Genomic DNA, 19,726 nt, shown 5'->3' with positions numbered 1-19,726 from the left:
GAATAAGAGTTTTAAACTGGAAAACAATACGGTATATGTTCCTTGAGTTCCAAACCTTCATTATAATACATACAATAACATGGTAAAAAGCCTTTGCGGGCTGCACAACACGATCTTTAAAACTTACTCATTCTGTTCAGTAGCTACCTGTTGTAAAAGTTCTTCAAATCTTGCCTTGGTTGAGCTTGACATTTTTTTGTTACTCTTGGTTGGTGTTGTAATTCTGCTGCATAATCAAAAAAATGAGGAATGCTAATATTTAAAACAAAATAGTGTTCGTAAATGTACCAAACGCCCACAGTTTCGGGATTAATGTATCGTGATGTAATGTAAAATCTTGTGTGAAGTGTGATGCCACACTGACAGTGACATTTGCATTATAAAGGGAAAACCCCGATATGCCCTGAATTTTTGTTGTTGAGCCGGTGGGTAAGCCGAAATAACCAAAATGGCGGAGAGTCTGTCACGCATTTCAAATCTCTCAGGTTGATAAGTAGCCTAGCTAGGCCAATGCATTAACAATAACAGTATTATTATTATAATGTAAACATCCTGAAATTGTTAACGTTCAATGTATATAATGAAAATAAATCAGAAATTAATAGTTAAAATAGTTTATTTAGTAATATAGTATAGACGTTCTTTCTATGCCTACAATGCAAGTTTTAGGGTAGGCCTATTATAAAATATGTTGATTGAGGAAAGATGAATCTACAATGGATTTAAGAATAATAAAAAGGTGGGTGATTTACCCACAAAAGTGTACATGCAGAAATTAAACAGATGTTAATTACAAATGACATTACCATTATCTATAGTATTAGACACGGACTTTTTTTTATTTGTTTTTTATTTTACTGATATGACAGAGAACCTAATTAAAAATATCATAAATTCAAACTGTTTCCACTTTTGGCAGGAAACTCTTACCCGCGTTGATGTTTACAGTAGTTCGTAAAATGCTAAGTTTTATTTTAAGGAGAATCCCTGACGTGTCAGTCAACAACAAAATCATGTGCTGAAGAACAACATGCGCGCAGGAAGGTTTACTCGTCTCATCTCCTACCACATAGAATTATCCGACCATTGACATTTATTATATTAATGATTACATTTAAACAATGTTAACATTTAATAAGTATAATTATAAACAATCATATTTTTACAATAACAGTAATTTTAAAAAGCACATCCTCTCCTCCTCACCTGTAAAAGTAAATGAAATACATAATGAAACTCGTCACTTTGACGAGTTAGTTATCCGCACCACGACAAACGCCACGTGCACGTCTTACGTTGGAATATTGCACACAGATAAAGATTATGGCATTATGACAAGAACTGAAGAATATGATATGCTGTTAGTGCTGAATTCTGTCAATTTTGTGTCATATAGTATATACATGCAAACAGTATAATCTGTATACATATTACATACAGTGTAGAATAGGTGAAATTACGGGACCCGCCATTTATTCCAATTTTTAACATGGCGACGGTATCAAAATGAAACACTTAGATAGCAATTTCAGAAGGAAATTATCTCAGGAACAACATATTAACGTGTAGAAGAAATTTGAATACGTAAAATATAGATGCGCACCCTTTTAAATGTGATGAACTATTACGCAAAATATGAAAATACGACTTTTTTTATTCAACTGGCCATATGATGACGTCACAACATCCGATTGGCAAAATGTTTACATGAATTCGTATCTACAATCCAATAGCTTCCATAAAACGTTTTAATCGTGATTATCACATTTTATTCTTACGAGCTATTACAGATTAAAATTTACTGTAAAGATGAAATTAATGACCCACGTAATTAAAATTTTTTGGCATGATGACGTCATAAAAATTAAAATATTTTTATCTCATGCTAAAGAAAGTTGATTGACCTACACAATATATAAATGTAGGAGAAAAAGGAATACAGATAAGCGTGATGCGCTCCATTGAATGTGATGAGCAATAATGAAAGAGACAAAAATCCTATATTTTACATTCGTGTGGCCATACGATGACGTCACAATGTTTTTTTAGCCTTATCGATGCATGATCCGATATCTACAACTCATCAACTTCTAGATTTTGTAATAAAAATAAACGGTTCACGGTTAACTTCAGAAACTATGACTGTTTAAAAAAAGACATAATTTTGACGATTTTTTAAGCTTTTTCATAAAAAACGCGCATGAAATGTTTAATTCAACGTGTTCGTATGGCGTTATTTAAATTGGAAAAGGTCTAAATTGTTTTCAAAATTACTAGGAAAGGCTTGAAAAATATGATTCAAGGGAAAAAAATATGTTTTTAACGCTACGTGCGCACCGCATGCGTAAAAAATTGCGCGCCCGTGGGAATTTTTGACATGCTCAAAATAACAAGAAACGCATAAAAAGTTGATTAGAAATTAATTTTGCGCATTTTGAAATTTTAAATGCGCGTGCGCGCGTAACTTCTAGTGAAACATGCCATTTTTAATCCGTAGAAAGTTTGCCCCTGATATGACTTAAATTTTGTCAAAGTGTCAATACTAAATGACTTTTAGTTTTTAATCTATGATCAATCATTGAAATTCATAAAATTGCGCGTAAGTTACGTTGCGCAACTATTACGTCATTCAAAAATAGGAGGTGCACAACTTCACATAAATGCCCATATGTTGTCAAAGTTATGAAATGTTATGTTTACACATTTTAGAGAAACGCGATCCACAAAAAGGAAGGATGGAAAGAAGAACTAGACATGAAACTCGTCACATTGACGAGTTAGTTATCCGCACCACGACAAACGCCACGTGCACGTCATACGTTGGAATATTGCACACAGATAAAGATTATGGCATTATGACAAGAACTGAAGAATATGATATGCTGTTAGTGCTGAATTCTGTCAATTTTGTGTCATATAGTATATACATGCAAACAGTATAATCTGTATACATATTACATACAGTGTAGAATAGGTGAAATTACGGGACCCGCCATTTATTCCAATTTTTAACATGGCGACGGTATCAAAATGAAACACTTGGATAGCAATTTCAGAAGGAAATTATCTCAGGAACAACATATTAACGTGTAGAAGAAATTTGAATACGTAAAATATAGATGCGTACCCTTTTAAATGTGATGAACTATTACGCAAAATATGAAAATACGTCTTTTTTTATTCAACTGGCCATATGATGACGTCACAACATCCGATTGGCAAAATGTTTACATGAATTCGTATCTACAATCCAATAGCTTCCAGAAAACGTTTTAATCGTGATTATAACATTTTATTCTGATGAGCTATAACAGATTAAAATTTACTGTAAAGATAAATATAAGTGACCCACGTTATTTACATTTTTAGACATGATGACGTCATAAAAATTAAAAAAAATTTTACTCATGTGTAAAATAGTTGATTGACCTAGAAAATGTCAAAATCTGGGTTAAAATGGAATACGTATAAGTGGAGAGGCGCTCTATTAAATGAGATGCGCTATGACGAAAGATACAAAAATCCTATATTTTACATTCGTGTGGCCATACGATGACGTCATAACTTCCGAGAGGTAAAAATTCTGCATGAATTTATATCTACAATTTATCTTCTTGCATAATAAGTTAAAACAAATTGGGGTCACCTTTGATCCTGACGAGCTATAATAGATTCAAAATAGGCATAATTTTGACAATATTTTGTCACTTTTGCAACTAAAACGCATGCAAATGGTCTAAATCAACGTGTACGTATGACGTCATTTTAACTTGAAATGATGTCAATCTTGTTTAAAATGACTACGAAAGGCTGGACACTCAAAATTCAAGAAAAAAAACATGGTTTTCATACTCCGTGCGCCCCTTACGCGTAAATTTTTTCGCGCGCGTGGGAATTTTTGACATGCTCAAAATGTCATGATCAGCGTAGAAAGTTGATTAGAAATTAATTTTGCGCATTTTGAAATTTTAAATGCGCGTGCGCGCGTAACTTCTTGTATAACATGCCATTTTTAATCCATAGAAAATTTGCACTTGATATGACTTAAATTTTCACAAAGTGTCAAAACAAAATTACGTTTGGTTTTTAATCTATGGTCAATCATAAAAAATCATAAAATCGCGCGTAAGTCACGTTGCGCAACTCTGACGTCATTCAAAAATAGGAGGTGCACAACGTCACGTATATGCCCATATGTTGACAAAGTTATGAAATGTTATGTTTACAAGTTTTTGAGATACGTGAGACACAAAAATGGGGGAGAAAGAAATAAGAAAAAAACTAGACATGAAACTCGTCACTTTGACGAGTTAGTTATCCGCACGACAAACGCCACGTGCACGTCATACGTTGGAATATTGCACACGGATAAAGATTATGGCATTATGACCTGAACTGAAGAATATCATACGTTGTTAGTGCTGAATTCAGTCTATTTTGTGTCATATAGTATATACAGTGCAAACGGTATATACATGTTACATACAGTGTAGAATAGGTGAAATTACGAGACCCCCCATTTATTCTTATTTTTAACATGGCGACGGTATCAAAATGAAACACTAAGTTAGCAATTTCGGAAGGACATTATCTCAGCAACCACATATTAACGTGTAGAAGAAATTTGGGATACGTAAAATATAGATGCGCGCCCTTTTAAATGTGATGAACTATTACGCAAAATATGAAAATACGCCTTTTTTTATTCAACTGGCCATATGATGACGTCACAACATCCGATTGGCAAAATGTTTACATGAATTCGTATCTACAATTCAATAGCTTCCAGAAAACGTTTTAATCATGATTATCACGTTTTATTCTGACGAGCTATAACAGATTGAAATTTACTGTAAGGACGAAAATAAGTGACCCACGTTATTTACATTTTTAGACATGATGACGTCATAAATATTAAAATATTTTTAACTCATACGAAAGATAGTTCATTGACCTAGATAATATAAAAATCGGGGTAAAAATGGAAAACAGATAATTGGAGATGCGCTCTATTAAATGTCATGCGCTATGATGAAAGATACAAAAATCCTATATTTTATATTCGCGTGGGCATACGGTGACGTCACAATGTCCGGTTAGCCATATTAATGCATGATTCAAAATTTACAACTCATCAACTTTCAGAATATGCAATAAAAATAACTTTCACCGTTTAGTTTAGGAACTATAACTGTTTAAAAAAGGGCATAATTTTGACAAATTTTGACGACTTTTTGAACTTTTTCATCAAAAATGCACGTAAATTATCCAATTCGACGTGCCCGTATGACGTAATTTTAAGTCGAAATTGTTCAAAAATTGGTAAAATTACTAGAAAAGGCTGGAAAAACATAAATCACGCGAAAAAAATGGTTTTCAACGCTACGTGCGCACCGCATGCGTAAAAAAATGCGCGTACGTGGGAATTTTTTACATGCTCAAAATGACATGAAACGCGTAGAAAGTTGATTAGAAATTGATTTTTCGCATTTTGAAATTTTAAACGCGCGTGCGCGCGTAACTTCCTGTGAAACATGCCATTTTTTTTTCACATTCTGTTAGCACAAGATATCAATTAAACTTTCGTTAAGTTTCAATTTAAATTGCTATATGGTTTTCAATCTATGTTAAAAATGCGAAATTCGTAAAAACGGCGTAAGTCATGTTGCGCAACTCTGACGTCATTCAAAAATAGGAGGTGCACAACTTCACCTGAATGCCCTCATGCTGACAAAGTTATAACATGTTATGTTTACACGTTTTTGAGATACGCGAGCCACAAAAATGAGGGAGAAAGAAAGAAAAACTAGACATGAAACTCGTCACATTGACGAGTTAGTTATCCGCACCACGACAAACGCCACGTGCACGTCATACGTTGGAATATTGCACACAGATAAAGATTATGGCATTATGACAAGAACTGAAGAATATGATATGCTGTTAGTGCTGAATTCTGTCAATTTTGTGTCATATAGTATATACATGCAAACAGTAAAATCTGTATACATATTACATACAGTGTAGAATAGGTGAAATTACGGGACCCGCCATTTATTCCAATTTTTAACATGGCGACGGTATCAAAATGAAACACTTGGATAGCAATTTCAGAAGGAAATTATCTCAGGAACAACATATTAACGTGTAGAAGAAATTTGAATACGTAAAATATAGATGCGTACCCTTTTAAATGTGATGAACTATTACGCAAAATATGAAAATACGTCTTTTTTTATTCAACTGGCCATATGATGACGTCACAACATCCGATTGGCAAAATGTTTACATGAATTCGTATCTACAATCCAATAGCTTCCAGAAAACGTTTTAATCGTGATTATCACATTTTATTCTGATGAGCTATAACAGATTAAAATTTACTGTAAAGATAAATATAAGTGACCCACGTTATTTACATTTTTAGACATGATGACGTCATAAAAATTTAAAAAAAATTTACTCATGCGTAAAATAGTAGATTGACCTAGAAAATGTCAAAATCTGGGTTAAAATGGAATACGTATAAGTGGAGAGGCGCTCTATTAAATGAGATGCGCTATGACGAAAGATACAAAAATCCTATATTTTACATTCGTGTGGCCATACGATGACGTCATAACTTCCGAGAGGTAAAAATTCTGCATGAATTTATATCTACAATTTATCTTCTTGCATAATAAGTTAAAACAAATTGGGGTCACCTTTGATCCTGACGAGCTATAATAGATTCAAAATAGGCATAATTTTGACAATATTTTGTCACTTTTGCAACTAAAACGCATGCAAATGGTCTAAATCAACGTGTACGTATGACGTCATTTTAACTTGAAATGATGTCAATCTTGTTTAAAATGACTACGAAAGGCTGGACACTCAAAATTCCAGAAAAAAAACATGGTTTTCATACTCCGTGCGCCCCTTACGCGTAAATTTTTTCGCGCGCGTGGGAATTTTTGACATGCTTAAAATGTCATGATCAGCGTAGAAAGTTGATTAGAAATTAATTTTGCGCATTTTGAAATTTTAAATGCGCGTGTGCGCGTAACTTCTTGTAAAACATGCCATTTTTAATCCATAGAAAATTTGCACTTGATATGACTTAAATTTTCACAAAGTGTCAAAACAAAATTACGTTTGGTTTTTAATCTATGGTCAATCATAAAAAATCATAAAATCGCGCGTAAGTCACGTTGCGCAACTCTGACGTCATTCAAAAATAGGAGGTGCACAACTTCACGTATATGCCCATATGTTGACAAAGTTATGAAATGTTATGTTTAGAAGTTTTTGAGATACGTGAGACACAAAAATGGGGGAGAAAGAAATAAGAAAAACTAGATTTGAACTCGTCACTACGGACGAGTTAGGTTATCCGCAGCGCAAAGGCCACGCGCACGTCATACGTTAAAATATTGCGCGCAGAAAAACGATTAAGTCATTGAAACAATTTCAGTGCGCTCTCTATTTTTCGTCACGTCTGAGTATATACGGTATACACTATATACTGTATACGTACTACATACAGTGCAGAATAGGTGAAAATAAGTGACCAAAGTTATTGACGCTTTTGAACATGATGACGTCATCACAATTTTGAAAATGGTGAATCGTCCGAAAGATAATTGATAGAGCTAGACAACATAAAAAAATGGGGGGAAATGGAATACAAATAAGTGGAGATGCGCTATATTAAATGTGACGAGCTACGAGGAAAGAGACAAAAATCATTTATTTTATATTCGAGTGGTCATACGATGACGTCACAATGTCCGGTTAGCCATATTGATGCATGATTTGATATCTGCAACTAATCTACTAACAGAATATGTAATTATAAAAAAGTTCACCACGTAGTTTAGAATCTATGATTGTTTAAAAAAAGGCATAATTTTGACAAATTTTTGAACTTTTTCATCAAAAATGCGCGTAAATTGTTTAATTCTACGTGCTCGTATGACGTGATTTTAAGTCGAAATTGTTTGAAAGTTGGTAAATTTTCTAAAAAAGACAGGAAAAACAAAAATCAAGCAAAAAAATGATGTTTTTGCGCTACGTGCGCACGTGCGCGTAAAAAAATTGCGCACGCGTGGGAATTTTTGAAATGCTCAAAATGACATGAAACGCGTAGAAAGTTGATTAGAAATTGATTTTTCCCATTTTGAAATTTTAAACGCGCGTGCGCGCGTAACTTTCTTTGAAACATGCCATTTTCTCTCCATAGAAAGTTAGCGCATGATATAAATTAAACTTTTGCCAAGTTTCAATTTAAATGGTTTAATAGTTTTCGATCTAAATTAAATACGCGAAATTCATAAAATCGCGCGTAACTTACGCTGCGCAACTCAAACGGTACCGAAAACCTTATTACGACATATTCAGATAGAGATCAATCTTCTGATAAAGTTACAAAATGTTATGTTGAGAAGATTTAGAGATATACGCGCAACAAAATTCTGGGAAAGAAAGAAGAATAAACTAGACATGAAACTCGTCACTTTGACGAGTTAGTTATCCGCACAACGACAAACGCCACGTGCACGTCATACGTTGGAATATTGCACACAGATAAAGATTATGGCATTATGACAAGAACTGAAGAATATGATATGCTGTTAGTGCTGAATTCTGTCAATTTTGTGTCATATAGTATACATGCAAACAGTATAATCTGTATACATATTACATACAGTGTAGAATAGGTGAAATTACGGGACCCGCCATTTATTCCAATTTTTAACATGGCGACGGTATCAAAATGAAACACTTCGATAGCAATTTCAGAAGGAAATTATCTTAGGAACAACATATTAACGTGTAGAAGAAATTTGAATACGTAAAATATAGATGCGCACCCTTTTAAATGTGATGAACTATGACGCAAAATATGAAAATACGACTTTTTTTATTTAACGGGCCATATGATGACGTCACAACATCCGATTGAAAATTTTTTTACATGATTTCGTATCTACAATCCAATAGCTTCCAGAAAACGTTTTAATCGTGATTATCACATTTTATTCTTACGAGCTATAACAGATTAAAATTTACTGTAAAGATGAAATTAATGCCACATGTAATTTAAATTTTTAGGCACGATGACGTCAAAACAATTAAAATATTTTTAACTCATGCGAAAGATAGTTGATTGACCTAGACAATATCAAAATCGGGGTGAAAATGGAAAATGTATAAGTGGAGATGCGCTCTATTAAATGTGATGAGCTATGACGAAAGATACAAAAATCCTCAATTTTATATTCGTGTGGCCATACGATGACGTTAAAATGTCCGGTTAGCCATATTAATACATGATCCGATATCTACAACTCATCAACTTCCAGAATATGTCATCCACAAAAAGTTGACCGTGTAGTTTAGAAATTACGATTGTTTAAAAAAAGGCATAATTTTGACAAATTTTTGTACTTTTTCATCAAAAACGTGCGCAAATTGTCCAATTCGACGTGCTCGTATGACGTAACTTTAAGTCGAAATTGTTTAAAAGTTGGTAAAATTACTAGAAAAGGCTGGAAAAACATAAATCACGCGAAAAATATATGTTTTTAATGCTACGTGCGCACCGCACACGTAAAAATTTGCGCATGCGTGGGAATTTTTTACATGCTTAAAATGACATGAAACGCGTAGAAAGTTGATTAGAAATTAATTTTGCGCATTTTGAAATTTTAAATGCGCGTGCGCGCGTAACTTTGTGTAAAACACACAACTTTTTCTCAACAGAAAGTTAGCGCCTGATATAAATTAAACTTTTGCAAAGTTTCAATTTAAATTGTTATATGGTTTTCGATCTATGTTATTATCTGTAAATTCATATAAACGCGCGTAAGTCATGTTGCGCAACACTGACGTCATTCAAAAATAGGAGGTGCACAACTTCACGTAAATGTCCATATGTTGACAAAGTTATGAAATGTTATGTTTACCCATTTTAGAGATACGCTCTGCACAAAAAGTGAGGGAGAAAGACTGAAGAATAATGAAAAAAAAAAAAAAGACACAGGACAGTTACAAGGAGTTATCCGCTGAATGCGGATAACTAAAAAGAAAAAAAAAAAAAAAAAAAAAAAAAAAAAAAAAGATCCTGACAATAACAAGAGGTTATCCGCCAAGTGCGGATAACCAAAAAAAAGTAACAGGACGATTACAAGGAGTTATCCGCTACTAAGCGGATAACTAAAAAACTAGACATGAAACTCGTCACTTTGACGAGTTAGTTATCCGCACGACAAACGCCACGTGCACGTCATACGTTGGAATATTGCACACAGCAGATAAAGATTATGACCTGAACTGAAGAATATCATACGTTGTTAGTGCTGAATTCAGTCTATTTTGTGTCATATAGTAAATACAGTATAATCTGTATACATATTACATACAGTGTAGAATAGGTGAAATTACGTAACCCGCAATTTATTCAAATTTTTAACATGGTTACGGTATCAAAATGAAACACTAAGATAGCAATTTCGGGAGGAAATTATCTCAGTAACAACATATTAACGTGTAGAAGAAATTTGAATACGTGAAATATTGATGCGCGCTCTTTTAAATGTAATGAACTATGACGCAAAAGATGAAAATACGACTGTTTTTATTTAACTGGCCATATAATGACGTCACAACATCCGATTGGCAAAATGTTCACATGATTTCATATCTACAATCCAATAGCTTCCAGAAAACATTTTAATCTTTAATTATCACATTTTATTCTTACGAGCTATAACGGATTAAAATTTACTGTAAAGATGAAAATACGTGAAAATATGATTTACATTTTTAGATATGATGACGTCATAAAAATTATAATATTTTTAACTCATACGAAAGATAGTTGATTGACCTAGACACTATTAAAATCTCGGAGAAAATGAAAAACGGATAAGTGGAGATGCGCTCCATTGAATGTGATGAGCAAAAACGAAAGAGACAGAAATCCCATATTTTACATTCGTGTGGCCATACGATGACGTCACAATGTCCGGATAGCCACATTAATGTTTGATCCGATATCTACAACTCATCAACTTCCAGAATACGTAATAAAAATAACTTTCACCGTTTAGTTTAGAAACTATGCCTGTTTAAAAAAAGGCATAATTTTGACGATTTTTTGAACTTATTGATCAAAAACGCGCACAAATTATCCAATTGGACGTGCTCGTATGATGTAATTTTAAGTCGAAATTGTTGGAAAAGTTGGTAAAATTACTAGAAAAGGCTGGAAAAACATAAATCACGCAAAAAAAGTATGTCTTTAATGCTACGTGCGCACCGCACACGTAAAAATTTGCGCACGCGTGGGAATTTTTGACATGCTTAAAATGACATGAAACGCGTAGAAAGTTGATTAGAAATTGATTTTTCGCATTTTAAAATTTCAAACGCGCGTGCGCGCGTAACTTCTTGTAAAACATGCCATTTTTTGTGCACAAAAAGTTTGCCCTTGATATGACTTAAATTTTCACAAAGTGTAAAAACAAAATTACGCTTGGTTTTAAATCTATGATCAATTTTAAAAAATCATAAAATCACGCGTAAGTCACGTTGCGTAACTATGACGTCATTCAAAAATAGGAGGTGCACAACTTCACGTAAATGCCCATATGTTGACAAAGTTATGAAATGTTATGTTTACCCATTTTAGAGATACGCTCTGCACAAAAAGTGAGGGAGAAAGACTGAAGAATAATGCCAAAAAAGACACAGGACAGTTACAAGGAGTTATCCGCTAAATGCGGATAACTAAAAAAAGTAACAGGACAGTTACAAGGAGTTATCCGCTGAATGCGGATAACTAAAAAAAAAGTAACAGGACGATTACAAGGAGTTATCCGCTACTAAGCGGATAACTAATAATACAGAAAAAAACTGTTGATCTCATACAATAACAAGGAGTTATCCGCTTGGTATACCAAGCGGATAACTAATTAGCATTAATACTCATCGTCAGTAAAATAGTAAAATAAAACAGAAAAAATAAAAACAGTAAAATAAATAATCTACAGTAGGCATACCTAATATAAAAACGATTACGAAATGTATAGTGATCACGAACATGTATTTAGTGCGCGAGTCAAATACAAATAAACGCAATAAAACCCAATATATTTAAAAACCATGATCGCTATGATAAAAATTGAACTATTAAAGAGTGGCGCGCGCCATAAAAAATTCCAAAAGTTGGTTTTATTGCGACCAAAATAAAATATACCCGATCGTCTTACCTGTTGGGCCCGATCGTCTGGGCCTGATCGTTTCTGGTTCCGATCGTCTTAAAACCTTGTTGGGCAAAATCATCTCGCACTTTGGGCCTGATCGTCTTACAATGGACCCGATTGTCTGTTCCCTCTACTATTAGCCTAGTCTACTAACTCGCCTACCTACTGAGGCCTAGTTAGTACTGGAGTGTTGTAGCAACAGCCCGGATATAATAAGTAAGCCCTCTATCTAGTAGGGTAGATGTACCAGACATAGGGAATGTGCCAAACCTCGGCAGGTTTTGTTTATATTATAGTTATAAATAATTAATTGATTTTTTTTTTTATTTTAAAGTATAATATACTTTATTTATAGGTGGTAAATATAAACCACCGATCGTTTACTAGACAACAGCGAAACATGTCTGCCAGTAGCCATAAACATTGAAACCTGAAAATGTCAGCAAAATAGATCAATCAGCTAACATGTGACTGTTCCATTTAAAATTCCAGGATAGGAAAAATAACATACGAGGGACATGTCTGAGATTGAAATAGGCTCCTACTGTATTGTAGCAGCATTCCAGAATATTCCATTTTCAAACCAATGAAAATTTATAGGGTTTATGAGGGGTGTTGATAATTAATGATATGTGCCAGACTTCGGCACCTAACAGAACTAATTAAATGAAATTGTTTGCAATGTTGTTTATTAAATTTTATTCAAAATATAATTGTTGGTAAAATAAAGTTAATATCGCTGTTTTTTGACTCATTTATTTCACATCTGGCCATGGCTAGGCCTAGCCAAGTTAGGCCTGCTATTTCATCGACGATCGATTGCGCAAACGCTCGCACATAATTTCAGGGCTTGCTTGGGCAGCGTATGCCGAGGATTGGCACACACATGCCAAGGTTAGGTACATAAATAAAAATCACATTTTTTATTATTGTTTGTTAATTATAAATATTTATTTGATAATTCACACTGTATTTACTACTTATATAAATCGCCGTGGCTAAAGATACGGTACCGTGTCCTAACTTCCATTTGCTAAAGGTACGGTAAAATTGCATTACGTCATAATCAGCCAATGGAGTGCTGGTACGTGTGTGACGTCATCGTATAAGGACTTTTTTATATGGATTTTTTTTCATATCGCGAAAACAGTGATCAACCGCTTAACATTTTCTTAATGCTTCATTTATCGCTATTATCGCCGTCGTGTGTGACAAAAACTAAATGTATAGCCTACATCTGTTATTATTGAAAAGCCAAAACATGTTGATTTTGATTCTAGAATAGAGAAAACCGTTTCAAAAGAGGCCTAGGCCTACTTACTATGTACTATCCTCATTATATGAGTTTGTTTGTGTAGAAAGCGGTGCCAGGCTGGGGCCAGCTGCTGCGTGTGCGCTGATTTCTGTCACTCAGCCCTGGGGCTACTGTCTAAATCATAGTATTTGAGGGCCCCTTTATTGTCCGCATTTGCTTGTTGTTTATGGTCACCATCGGTAAACAAAGTTTAATAAAAAAAATATAGGCCTAACTAGTCCATTTGGAATAAATATAAAACCCTCATAGTAACTATGGACGAATAAACTAGACAACACAATTTTCAACATTTAATTATAATTCCTTTAGTAAACGGAAGTTAGGATACGGTACCGTATCTTTAGCCATGGCGTATATGAATAGTAAAAACTCTACCAAAAAATATTGGCGCTAGTTCCGTTTCGCACCTGTTTGAATTTCGACTTCCTTTTGACCCCAAAATGTTAAGTAACTTATTGTGAATACCACACCTTAAAATTGGGCCTCATAAGTACTTTTATGAAGAAGAATCACAATCAATAAAAAGTAACAAATAAATTGATTTTACAGACATGTTTCTCACATACCGTTCGCGAATTTAGCATACTCGAAGTTCAATATTTTCGAATCTATGGAGCGCCAAAAGAGCAATAACAATAGATGGTTAAAAACTCGGTGGAATGCGTCTTCTTTTAATGTATTTATAATTGAAATACACGTTTAATTTTAATATATTTTGTCAATAAAAATGCTGTAATGTGCTGTTTTCGAATAGGCCTAAGTTAAGAGTAAGACTAAGAGGAATACTATTTAGATCAGGTATACCCCTACAGTACATGTAATATGATGATGAATTTGTTGATTTTCATTCCTAAAAGTTCCTGCAAAAACCATGTACAGTTCAGTATCAACAGTAATATTTTTGTTGCATTGACATTGACAAAATATGATAAAATTTAACGTAATTTTCACCAATAAATGCATTAAATATACGCATTATACTGAGTTTTTAGCTGATTTTATGATTGCTCTTTTGGCGCTCCATAGAAACAACAACATTAAACATGGAGTATGCGAAATTCACGAACCGATGCGCGAGAAACACGTCTGTAAATTCATCAATTTAAAGGATTTATTTTCTTAATTTTTGTGTGATCTTCTTCGTAAAAGTATTTTTAGGCCTAATTCTAAGGTGTGGTACTCTCAATAAAGTTACTTAACCAATTTTGAGTCGAAATAAACGACAGGTGCGAATAGGAACTAGCGCCAAAATATTTTGTGCTGGTGTTATGCGCGATTTGAACGATTTGCGCAATTTGAAATTGCGCAAAAAAATCCTTGCGCAATTTGAAATTGCGCAAAGAATTCTTGCGCAATTTAAAATTGCGCAAGGATTTTTTTGCGCAATTTTAAATTGCGCAATCAACTTGCGCAATTTCAAATTGCGCAAGAAAATCTTTGCGCAATTTTAAATTGCGCTGCACAATTTGTAAATTGCGCAAGATAGTTCTTGCGCAATATGACACCTTTGCGCAATTTGAAAACGAACTGTAAATTTTCCCATACATGGCTAGGCCTAGGCAGAGGAGTTTAAAATTTAGTATTTTATTACCGTACTGACGCGGGTATAAGCCCATACTCGGGTATAAGCCCACCCCCGACTTTTGACTAATTTTCATGAAAAATGAGGCACTCGGGTATAAGCCCACCCATTAATTCGAAGATCTACAGTGTGTGTCGTAATACATTATTTTGTATTTGGCGACGTCCATACACCGAATACACCTACCTTTGATCATAACCAAGCTAGGCTAATATACGCTAGGCCATATGAGGCCTAGCGGTCCTGTTTTGTTTACACTCCATCGCGGTCGAAGATCGCTTCACACACGACGCTACAAGTCGCCAAAACGGAAAACCACTATTTCGTATCGGCTGCCATAAACAAGCTTATTAAATTTCTTTGGTACATTTCTATTTAACGAACATTGTATACTTGCTTTTCTGCTTGATAAATTCTTGTTAAATTGATGTTTAAAATAAGATATTCTACGATAAATTACACGAACTATAAACTTAATTTTCCGACACTCTACACCTCGTGTAACGTCTACACCTCGAGGAAACGTCTTACACGTGAGGGCGCTCGCTCGCATGGTGGAATACACAGTGTACATGTGCTGTTTTTGACGATCTGCATTTTTGGATCCTCGGGTATAAGCCCACCCCCCAAACTTGACGTGATTTCATGTTCGAGGGGGGTGGGCTTATACCCGCGTCAGTACGGTATAAATAAGACCATTTCAATGAAGATAATGTTTAATACTCACTTTTTAAGTTTTTAATATTAGTTTAAGCTAGGCCATGTAACCTAGTCAGTATCAGTAGTCCAGACCCTAGCTAGGCTAGAGTAGTAGGCTATAGCCGGCCGCCCGCGCCGCGCCCGCCTGGTGGAACACCACCGCTTCGTTTTCCTTCGTCGGTTCTTCGACGGTATGCTAACTTATAACAATATTTGCACTACAAAAATAAGGAAATGCGATATTTATCTTTAATTTTGAATCATTCTTAGAAATTACTATAAAAATATGGGTGTGCATGATTTCACAATCTGTCGAAAAACCTTGCGCAATTTGCAGATTACTTGCGCAATTTAATACGTTGCTTGCGCAATTTGAAACACATGTTTCAATTCAAATTGCGCAAAGATTTTTTTTGCCCAATTTCAAATTGCGCAAATCGTTCAAATCGCGCATAACACTGGTTTTAAAAAATACACCAAAAATAACGAATTCCCCTGTAACCTGCCGAGGTCTGGTACATCTACCCTGGACCTAAGCTAGGTAGAGTAGGCCTAGGAGCCTAGGGCCAGGTCCACATTTTTAGGCCTAGTAGGCCTAGGCCTAGGCCTAGAGGCCCTAGCTAGGCTTTAGCCTTACCTTTTCTCTTTTAACTCAGCAAACTACATACGCTACAGTAGTACTTACTTAGCCTATATATAGGCCTACGCCTAGGCCTAGAATATTTATTAATTATCCTAGATAAAAGAAGCAAAATATACACACCTCAGAACTTATATTACTCAATTTACTACGCTCTAGGCCTAGGCTAGGCCTAGCCTTTTCTTTTTTTTGCCGAAAAAGAATTTAAAATTGTTTATGTTGTCATGATGAGGGCGGGCGCTGTAGATTATATGGCCGACATTGAAAATTAGAAGCCATTTTTGTGTCAAAGAATTCGCACGATGAGGGCGCGCGCGTCTCTTTTGTATAGCGTTTTCCTATTATAGTTCATGCACTATTTTTAGATTTTGTTGTCTATGAAGTAACGCTTAGATTCCGTTTTCATTTTAGTAATTAATTTTATTAATGGTATTGATTTGTTAAAATATATATATATATATTTTATAATAACAAAAAAATAAATGCTAGGGCCTACATGGAAGTTAGGATACATCAAAGTATGAACCAATACAAAAAACACACAAATTCACCTCTCTTTAAGTACAATGGCTTTCTGTGTGTTTTTTACACAAACTGCGCCGCCAACGTTATTAACATTCAGAGACTCGTAGACTTGTTCATAATTTCATTTGTAATAATTTGCCTTTATTATTTAAATAATTGTTCATACCCTTTTCAGTAACAGTATATTAACAAATATATCCACGAAACTTTATTATTTTATTTTGACATCAAAGCATGCTCTATGAATTGAAAATATTACATAATTGTTATTAAATGGGACGTAGTTATGGGATGTTTTGTTCCAAAATCAATCAATCGAACGTTATAATGTACTAGCGCACGCGCGCGCAATATTCTTTGACGCAAGTACTTCTGTACGCTGTGCACGTCGATATTTCACTGTAAATTAATGTGTAATTACATTTGTTTAAATATAAGAAAAACATGAAAGTATTTTGTTGCTCCTATACTTTACATGAATTAATGGAGACAAGTTTGAAACAATTTGATTTGCATATCACGTGACTATAATCCAGGCTAATCTTAAGTGTAGTGTAGCTACAACGTGTAGGCCCTAATCCTGATCTAGATACTCATCGTTGTCTACTTCTTGTGAATAATAATACAGTAATAGACAAGGTACTGTTATTCTTCGTTTGTTCATGCTTAAGTTTGCCTTGCGTCTAATTTCAAAGTGATTTACGTGCGATTTTACGAATTTAGCGTATTTAACATAGGTCGTAAACCAAATAACATTTTAAATTGAAACTTAGCAAAATTTTTAATATATATCATGTGCTAGAGAAAGTTACACGCGAACGTGCGTTTCAAATTTTAAAGTGCAAAAATAAATTTCTAATCTACTATATAAGCGTTTCATGTCATTTTAAGTATATCAAAATTTCAACGCCAGCGCAAATGTTTTCGCACTCGGTGCGGACGTAGCGTGAATTGTGTTTTTCCAGCCTTTTCTAGTAATTTTACCAATTTTTAAACAATTTCGACTTAAAATCACATCATACGAACACTTCGAATTGGACAATTCGCGTGCGTTTTGATTTTGCCTTTTTACAGTCATAGTTTCTAAAATAAAGGGTCAAAGTTATTTTTATTTATCCTATTTTGGAAGATGATGAGTTGTAGATATCGGATCATGCATCAATATGGATAACCGGACATTGTGACGTCATCATATGGCCACTCGAATATAAAATATAGGATTTTTGTCTCTTCCTCATAGCTCATCACATTTGATATAGAGCGCATCTTCACTTATCCGTATTCCATCCCCCACCTCAGATTTTGATATTGTTTAGGTCAGTCAATTATCTTTCGCATGATTTACCATTTTTAAAAATTTTGATGACGTCATCATGTTCAAAATCGTGCATTACTTGGGTCACCTATTTTCATCATTACAGTAAATTTCAATATGTTATAGCTCTTCAGAATGAAAAGTGATACTCATGATTAAACGTTTTCGGGAAGCTGTTGAACTGTAGATATGAATTCATGTGGACATTTTTGCGAATCGGATGTTGTGACGTCATTATATGGCCAGTTTAATTATAAAAGTCGTATTTTCATATTTTGCGTCATAGTTCATGACATTTAAGAGCGCGCATCCATATTCTACGTATCCAAATTTCTTCAACACGTTAATATGTTGTTGCTCACATAATTTTCTTCCAAAATTGATATATCTACGTGTTTCATTTTGATGACGTTATGATGTTAAAAAATGGAATAAAAGGCGGGTCCCATAATTTTCACCAAAACTGCACTGAGTGAATACTGTATATAAACAATGTATACAAAATAGAGAGCACACTAATATAATTTTATTTTCTTCAGACACAATAGCATAATCTTTTTTCTGTGCGCAATATACTACCGTATGACGTGCACGTGGAGTTTGCGCGGCGGATAACCTAACTCGTCCATAGTGACGAGTTCAAATCTAGTTTATTATACAAATTAGTTTTACCTTTTGTAATGAGAAACATTGACGTTTACATAAAGAAGTGTGTACGGTACTAAATTATATAAAACAATTTAAAAAAAATAATAATATAAAGATTAATAGAGATTTCATGTTTTAATAAGGATCAAGCAAAATCGTAATGTAGAGTATGGAAAAGGGCATAATGTCTACAATAAGAAATGGCAGTGAACACACTCATATGCGAGGTATATAGACGTTATTATACCGGTTACTGTACTAGTTGTAGTTTTAATTTAATTTAAATGGGACAGAAGTCTCATAAAACATGATGGAATAAAAGTTATATGGCAAACAAAAAAACTTCTAACAACAATTTTGGCAAACATTATATTATGCCCACGGGCCCCATACACCTCCATTGCCGTTGGTGTTTGGATTGGCACCAGACTCCGAAGCCGGGTAATTTACTGCAACTGCATCCGCTTCATACACGGCGAGTCTATCCAATAACGCAATCACCGTATCAATTTCGGTTTCGGCAAGATCATTCTCTTCTGTAGGATCGGCTGTGATGTTGTAAAGCCAGGCGACTTGTCCCGAGTATGCAGGACCAGATACAGACGTCAATGAGGCGTCTGGAGGAGCAATCCATCCATCAGTTCCTATTTTATTAATTATGCCTAAATTACTTTTCGTTTTCACACAATACAAAACTTTACTTATATTCACTTCAATATTCATTTATACCACTTGTGTGTTGTCTGTAGTT

The 19,726-nt window shown here is 34.3% G+C and overlaps 2 protein-coding genes across 7 annotated transcripts in view; both read right to left on the bottom strand.

Annotated features, from left to right (window-relative positions):
- The window catches only part of LOC140052631 (jouberin-like), a 159,661-nt gene extending 142,969 nt beyond the window's left edge, over positions 1-16,692 (bottom strand). For 4 of the 6 annotated variants that reach the window (XM_072098291.1, XM_072098294.1, XM_072098297.1 and 1 more), the window contains exons 1-2: positions 16,611-16,692; positions 128-226 (exon numbers count right to left, since the gene is read on the bottom strand). In XM_072098291.1, the coding sequence (XP_071954392.1) occupies positions 128-192 (65 nt within the window). In that variant the 5' untranslated portion in view covers positions 193-226; positions 16,611-16,692. The remainder of the gene's footprint in view (positions 1-127; positions 227-16,610) is intronic. The other 2 variants (XM_072098292.1, XM_072098296.1) reach the window with 2 other exon arrangements.
- Positions 16,693-18,866: 2,174 nt separating this feature from the next.
- LOC140052632 (arylsulfatase I-like) overlaps positions 18,867-19,726 on the bottom strand; it is a 48,759-nt gene continuing 47,899 nt past the window's right edge. Inside the window, exon 7 of the mRNA XM_072098298.1 lies at positions 18,867-19,619. Coding sequence (XP_071954399.1) covers positions 19,348-19,619 — 272 coding nt within the window. The 3' untranslated portion in view covers positions 18,867-19,347. The remainder of the gene's footprint in view (positions 19,620-19,726) is intronic.

This window comes from Antedon mediterranea, chromosome 6 (assembly GCF_964355755.1).
Source record: "Antedon mediterranea chromosome 6, ecAntMedi1.1, whole genome shotgun sequence".
Taxonomy (NCBI): domain Eukaryota; kingdom Metazoa; phylum Echinodermata; class Crinoidea; order Comatulida; family Antedonidae; genus Antedon; species Antedon mediterranea.
Note: the sequence above shows the minus strand (reverse complement) of the source record. Positions and strands in the feature narration are given on the sequence as shown.